At 37.6% G+C, this 8,068-nt stretch overlaps 1 protein-coding gene across 1 annotated transcript in view; it reads right to left on the bottom strand.

Annotated features, from left to right (window-relative positions):
* Positions 1–1,087: 1,087 nt before the first annotated feature.
* LOC122661986 (serine/threonine-protein kinase BSK1-like) overlaps positions 1,088–8,068 on the bottom strand; it is a 43,782-nt gene continuing 36,801 nt past the window's right edge. The window contains exons 7-9 of the mRNA XM_043857521.1: positions 2,127–2,291; positions 1,920–2,033; positions 1,088–1,484 (exon numbers count right to left, since the gene is read on the bottom strand). Coding sequence (XP_043713456.1) covers positions 1,230–1,484; positions 1,920–2,033; positions 2,127–2,291 — 534 coding nt within the window. The 3' untranslated portion in view covers positions 1,088–1,229. The remainder of the gene's footprint in view (positions 1,485–1,919; positions 2,034–2,126; positions 2,292–8,068) is intronic.

Genomic DNA, 8,068 nt, shown 5'->3' with positions numbered 1-8,068 from the left:
TGCAATCCTCTGGTCATGAGCTGTGTGCTGCTCTGCCTCCGCTATTTCATGTTGCTATACTAAACAGCCCTCCACCTTTGCTGTTGAGTTGGGTTGTGGTGCTGCTTGGTGATGGCCTTCTCAAGGCAGAGTAGGGGGCATGGCCGCCGGTGGTGACATCGTGGGAGCTGCTGAGGGTGCCAGAGAAAAGAAGTAGAAAATGGCGAGGTTATACCATTTTTTGGACTTAGATGGGAAAATATGAAAAGAGAAGGTATCTGAAACATTAGGTTTATGAAATGTGATGTATCATCCCTAACATAATATTTGTGAATCTTGATGTATTCCAAACATAATATTTCAAACGTCAGGTACATTATTGTTATTTGGAATAAAAAAGCTTTACTCCCCTCCAAGTTGAAGACGGCATTCACTACCAAACACTCCCCCCCCCCATACCCAAACCTCCAAGTTGCAGTCCCAACCAATCAATCCTGATTGATTTCAAAACATAACCAAAATATTCCGAATTGTCATGTCTTGCAGTTGTAAAAAAAATGGGTGGACCGTCAAAGTGATCCCATTATTACGAATTTTATTAGAGAAAAAAGAATGCTAATCCGTCACGTTGTAAAAGACTGTTCAGCTCTTAATAAAATCGAAAATCTCATCCAAACCAATGCCTCCACACATTCTCATTGGCCCCTGTGCTATTGGAGGGGCTACACAACCGGCTAGCATTCTCTTGCCTTTATTATTATTAGGTTCCATCTGTGTCATTAGATGAGGTTTTGTACCTTGATTTCACAGATGTCCTCCCAAAAAGATTATTCCATGACCACTGCGTATGTGTTGGACGTGTAAGTGAGAGATCTAGCGGAAACGGCACATTCAAGAGCCAAGCAGAGTTTCCTTCATAAGCTGTAGATGGGGAAGAGCTCTAGCAAGGCTGAGTCATACATTGCTTAGCCAACCAAACCCTTCTGGCCTTTCAGAATGTCCTGCTTTATCATATATATTCCGTACATATACACATCTTAAACCAGGTAAGTTAATCTGTCTTACAAAAGGGAAAATAAATAAATTGAAGAAAATACAACAAAAAATAAAGAACGTTTTCTTCTCGCTATAATACATTTTTCGATTGAGCGGTCAAATCCCAACTCGCATGACTCAAATCTCAGTGTGTTCTTGTCAACAATGGACAGATTGATACAATTATTGGGGATATAATAACAGGGTTCTCAGGATCAAGATCCTCTCCCGCCTCTTTGCCTCTTGTCTTCTAGCCCCGCTGCTTCGTTCAGCATGTCTGCTGCATCCTTGTGCATGTCAAGCTTGGCAAGCGCAACAGCCTGCATGTAGAAAGCTGTAGGCCATTCTGGGTAGACACACTGTGCTTGCATTGCATCTCGGAGAGCAGCATCTGGTTGATCACTCATGAGATGGCAGAGGCTTCGTCGTGCGTAAACAGTTGGGGAAACCATTGTTCCCACATCAATGAACTACACAACGCATGAAGGCCATGTGAGAGGTGTTCGACTTGTTAGATATTTTGACCCAGCCAAATGGGAAAAGGGAAAGGAACAAAACGCAAAGACTGGTCCAACCATGTTGTCGCATTGCCTTTGTTATGACTCAGAAAACCAGATTCTAAAATATGTGATGGCCCATAAAACATGGGCAGTGATTAGGGTGCATTCCACTGCATTGGAAATGTTATGAAAAGGCATCACCATGGTTGCCAAGTGGTTGCCTAGGCGACGGGCGACCCCTCCAATGCCTTAGGTCGCCTAGACACTATGACAACTATGGGCATCACTGTCCTAAAACAATTAGATAACAGTTGACAATCATAAAATTTCCATTGGCAACATTTTCAAGGTTCACCTGTTCAAGATTAGTCTAAGCAGTTGGCAATCGAGCAAAGAGAAACATACCTGAGAATAACAATCTATTGCAGTCTTAAAATCTTTATCACGGAATGCAAAATCCCCACGCTTCCTTGCTTCCAGCATATCTCGCATTTGTTGTGTCCACTCTTGGAAAGATAACTGAGAAAAAACCATGGACAAATATATCTCTTGCAGAAAAAAAAAACAATAAAAAAATGCCAGATCCTTCACCAATCAGTACAGGTCAACTACCTCATTGGTTCCTTCATCGTCTCTGTAGTGTGTCATCACCAAAATCTGGTGGATAGCTGTGAGGTCCATTCGTGAACAAGCCTCACCCATTGGAGAGAGAGGATGCTGTGGTGTAGGAGGAGAATCCTCATGCTTTGGAATTCCAAGCATCACATAAGATGGAACCTGAATACCAAAAGTCCTGATGATCAGGCACCGGATCAAAGAGCTGGCCCCTGACCTAATGGAAACGTCGCCATGTAGCAAGCAAAAAAGGCATTTTGATTGGAAGGAATAATTAAAGTATTTCTGGTAAGGGCCTAATTCATCGTAATGACCCCACTTGAATGGCAGTGTCTACCTCTACCACTGATAGGCAAGAAACATCCCCACCAAAAGGAGACAAAAAGGGAAGTAGGCAAACCAGGATTCCCACCGAAGTACAGTTTGGCTACCCTCCACTCAGATATGTTAAAGGAAACCTACAGTGGAAGCACAATGACCACCACCACCTCCAGCCAGACCTCCATCACTAAAATCCATGTTCATGGGGGAAGAACAGGATGGAAAAAACTATAATGGATAAAGATTATATTAAAATATATCACCCATATGAAACAAACACAATTCCTGCCTGGAATCCAGAAACAGTGACAATGCAATATATATTTGATGTATCATTTATATTATACATATTTGGATATCACCATAACAGAGCATATCAAGTTCCTTCTCAAAGGTGAAATATGCCCCAACTTCATCTTGGATATACGATCTTTAAATTATATAGGCCAAAAAACAAGTTGAAACTAAGATCGTAATTTATATAGGACAAAAAACAAGGTGAAACTAAGGACAACACACATGCTTATGCACATTTAGATGTATCATAATAATACATGTTAGTAAAGCAAATCTAAGGACAACAGTTAATTAAGACCAAGTGATAGATCAAACTGGGACAAGCTGAAGGATAGTATGCAGGAGGAGGAGGAGGAAAAAGAGAAAAAAAAAGGCGGGGGGGGGGGGGGGAGGAGAGAGAAGAAATCAGTGATGTACGTAAGAGATACCAAATTACCAATAAGACAGCAAGATAGCACATAACATGAATCAACATTTTATAGAGTTTGTAGCTTTATTCTCAAAAAGAGAAAAAAAAACTGAGGTGTCAATGGGCCGGGCTTGGCCTTAACCCTAGCCCAACCCTAGGAGCCTCAACCTAAACCCAAGCCCAGCCCAACCCTGCCAGGGCCAAGTATACCCTCAACCCAGCCCGACCCTGCCAGAGTTTTCCCAAGCCCGGCCAGACCCTGATTGGCCCTGATGGCCCATTGAATAGTGAAATTAACAAAGCCCATCATGGCATCACAGCCGACTTGATATATATTAATGTATATCAAAGCCCACTTAACAAAGCCCCAGCCCACTTTTTGATGTATTATATAATATATTAATGTATTTATATATATATATATATATATATATATATATCATGCTATTATATAAAAGCACGTTGTGGCAAATTTTTCAGTTACCTATTCTACTCTTCATTCTTATCTAAAATTCCACTTAATCTTTATGTCATTCTTTCTTATAATTTCATAATCTTAGGTACCCTTAGTATTAAATAAATAAATATATAAATATATAAATATAAAATATAAAACCTAAAACCCTCATTAACATGTCTTTCTCTCCTCTCAATCTCTCACGTTTCCTTATGTTCCCTTCTTTTTTTCTTCTCTCTCCCACTTTCCTTAAAAATTAAAACCCTCATTAAGACCTCTCTCTCTTAATTCAATCCCCACATTTCCTTCTTTTTCTCCTTATATTCCCTTCAATCGTTCACTTTCCATTCCTTGTCTATCCTTTCTATCTACCAAAAAAAAAAAAAAAAAATCTAAAATTCCACTTATGTCATTCTTTCTTATAATTTCATAATTTTAGGTATCCTTAGTATTAAATAAATAAATATTAAAATTAAAATAAAATATAAATATAAAATATCATACTATTATATAAGTGCATGAACTCATGTTTTGTGGCTACTTTTTTACTTGACTATTTTATCCTTCTTTCTTATTCAAATACCATATTTTCTTTAATTTTTTTCTCATCTTTTCACAATTTCCCCAAATTATTGGTATCCTTCTTATTTATGTATTTTTTCATTTTAAAATAATTTTCTTTCCATCAACCGTGCCTTAAAAAAGATATTGAATAAGAAAGAGAGATAGTGATTTCAACAAAAACGGAAATTGCTTCTTCCATTCCCAATTTTGTAATTTCATTCCTTTTATAACAAGCATATACTAATTCATTTTTTATTTCGTAATTTCATTCCTTTTATAACACACGAATATTTTATATTTCTCACACTCTATCCGGTTGATCAACACAGCAAGAGACGAAGTTGAAGTTCTGAATTTCTCTTGTTGCATTTGCATGTTCCTCTCGAGACCATCATTTGATCTGGCCGGAAGAATAACAAGGATTCTCACTGGAATCTCCACATGTTTTGATCATCTCCGGCACCGTCGAACAGATTCCAGGTAGTGCTCCCTTATATTATTCCGTCGAGGGTCGTGATTTTGATCATTCCCAGGTTCCCTCGCCCTTATAGGAACGCAACCATTTCCGCTGTGTTGGATTATCCAAGCATTTGCTCTAAACGGAAACCCACTAGACGTGGACCAACTTGGACTTACTAACGTATCTGGGTTAACCTAACCCTTTATTTCATCGTCTTTTCCTAAAGGGGTGACGCAGTGGCGGTTAACCGTCAGAATGTGAAGTAATATGGCCCCAAAGGTTCATTTTCTGCTACTTGCTACTTTCTTCTTCGGTCTCTTTTTTCCCCTCTGCCTTCCCGTGTCTGCTTAATTTTGCATGCGTTCACTATTCTGTGGCTTTTGATTGATCTGTTGTCCTTGTTCCTTTAAGCAGTTATGGCGGAGAATCTACATGGAGACGTAGGTAGAACTCAGTCTCCTAGCCGATAAGTGGTGCCGGAATAATTTTTCAGGTTTATTATTTTCCTTTTAATTCACTTATTTCATTTAGATGCTAGACTTTTTCGTTTACCTGTTTTTGTTTCTTTTCTCTTACTCATTTCTTGAGCGAAAGCTATTACATAGGATTTCTGTTTTCCATGGATGCTAGAGCCTGCAGATTCTGTATTAAAAGGCTGTTGTAGGAGACGCTTAGACTTAAAAAGATGGGGCGTATTCTGTCAAGGCTTGGTTATGGTCATTATTCTGTCCAAAGAGATTGGCTTCAACTAAGTAAAAGAGTTGAGTAATTCTCATGGTCAATATTGTATACTTCATACAAGTGGGATGCCGTTTAGTGTCCCCCTGAGAAAAAGAGAGTGAGGAAGGATGAGTTGGTCATCTTTTAACAATTATCCATTCAAATTCTCAAAGCAGGGGGAAAAGGTCACCAATTTAGTTCGTTGTACTTTTTGGTTGTTCTTCTCTGCCATAACCCGCCCGCCTGACTAGGGAATTGGAATTTCTCTCTTTTCTTCTTCTGTAGTTCTCTTATCTTTTTTTTTTTTTTCTTCTTCGATAAGATGATGTTTGAGAAGAATAAAAAATCTCGCTGAACAGAACTTCAGAACTACCCACTGCAGCTTCGTATCAACTTACCACTTGGTATCTTCTTCGTTTTTTTGTTTCTCCCAAAACCTCAACTTATAGTTTCGTATCAACTTACAGCTTCTCTCCTCTCTTCTATGTGTGTGTGCTAAATTTATGAAACCAGGAATCATGGTTGCAAGAGGAAGACCACTCATATTGTTTATATGTACCCAATTTTGGCATGTTTTAGAATGCCCATGAAACCATACCATGCACATGGGATTGGTGCAACTATTTCATATTTCCTCGACTATGTTTTTGTGATCTAGTTGTGCTATTTTGTTTATGGTACCCTCTTTATCAATCTTGATTCATCTAACCGGTCTCTCTGTCTCTGAAGTTTCAGAAATTTTCCATTTGGGCATTCATGTCCTTCATGGGGCATACATTGTCATTTCTATCTCATATATATGGAGAATATTGTCTGCTTTTATTATGCAATTTGATGAGTCATGTATGACTTTCGATGGAAGTGATTTATGTAGAATGGACAAAAATTCATACGGCTTAATATCTTGGGTTTTAATCTTGATACATTATTTCAATCTACATTCTTCAGAATAGAGCTTGACAAACCAGGAAATTTATCCCAAAGTATAAATGAGAATGTGACTTTCTGTTCAGTATGTTGTCATGGCTAAAGCCTTCCACAATTGCTATTACTTTCTAAAATCTCTAAATCCTTGTACACTTACTTCGTACTGACCTTATTTTCTTTCTTTTCTTTCTTCTGTTATATTCTGATGATGGACTCTTTAGTGAATTTTCCTTTGTCCCTATTCAGGTATGCTATCACTGCCCAATTGACTCAGTAAAATGATGTCTATAGTTTCAGGGTTTTTCTTTCGGAGCTTTTGACATGGAGAAAGCCAGTAGAACACACTATTCCTATGCAACAAAGTTTGCTTATGTGGGTGAGTATTCTTTCAACCTCAAGCTCTGTCACCATTTCTTCCTCTCCTACTTGGATCTACCACATTGTACAATTTAAGCAACTTAAGGACAAGGTCAACTAATGTTTGGGTCCCAAAGTAAACAAAGAATACCCGCTGAAGACTGCCAATAAGGTCATTTTCCCTCTTCTCTTATTTAAATAAGGGTAAATTACACATCACCCCCTGGTTTTCAAATGAAACTCAGATCACCGCCTGATTTTTGAAAAAACTCAAATCACCCGCTGGTTTAGACCCCAATATGAAAATTAGTCTCTACCGTTAGTTTTATGCTGTTAAGTGATGATGTCAGCCAGTTAAATAAATTTAAATCCCTAAACCACTCTTGACCAATGTTGAAGACGAAGGAAGGGTAGTATTGTAAATTTAATTCTAATGTTTTAGTACAAGGGTAAAATAGTCCTTTCACACCAATAACTAACAGCAAACTAGCACCATTACTGTAGAGGGGGTGATTTGAGTTTTTTCAAAAACCAGGGGGTGACGTGTATTTACCCTTTAAATAATTTGTTCTTATGTGTTTTACTTATCATTGGCTATATGGGTTTAGTTGCAATATTCTCTTCATGTAGTTTGTATTTTAATAGGTATTACAATATAAGAATCTTGCTATAAATCTTTTTTGTATGGAAATCAATATTTTTCATGTGTTTATGTGCTTGTGTTTCAGTTTGCAGAGGTAGCAGCACTTTGTGTTCAATATGAAGCAGACTTACAACCAAATATGACAATCGTTGTCAAGACTCTTCAACCTCTTCTTAGCTCAACACAAGCAGGCTCAGTCTTACTATAATATGGGTAAAAGAATGTTGTGCCTCATCGTGTGCTGCCTGCGTCCATACATAGCCACCCTGAAATTTTGGATAAATGCAACATTGAATCTGTGTAGGTTGGCCTTAATGGCTTTTCAATTTATTTTTTTTTTATTGTGAAGGACATAGGTTCGATAAATTACTCAAAATTTCTAATCAGTGATGCAATGAGCCATCAATTTATTCAGAAATTAGATTGCTACTTATGAATTGCAGTCTTCATCTTATCTTTGGACTGCACCATTTATTTTGATGTGTTACTTCAAACAGTTATGTTTTCAATCCCTCCACCCATGAATTTGTTTTCCCCTTCCTTTGATTGATTAGTCAGAGTTATAATTTAGTTGATCTCGAGCAACACTATAACCAGTTGATCTATGAATAAATATTGTTGTTGAATCATGACTAATTAAGTGTTTTATATTTTTATTTATGTTGATACATATATCTAATAAATTGACCCATGTCACCAGCATAACTATATCACACCTAAGTGAGACGAAAATATGATTAGTTTAGGAAGTCTAATAAAGAATTATTAGATTATGTCCAATTTG

This window comes from Telopea speciosissima, chromosome 5 (genome assembly GCF_018873765.1).
Source record: "Telopea speciosissima isolate NSW1024214 ecotype Mountain lineage chromosome 5, Tspe_v1, whole genome shotgun sequence".
Lineage (NCBI taxonomy): Eukaryota > Viridiplantae > Streptophyta > Magnoliopsida > Proteales > Proteaceae > Telopea > Telopea speciosissima.
This window is presented reverse-complemented; position numbering and strand designations above follow the sequence as displayed.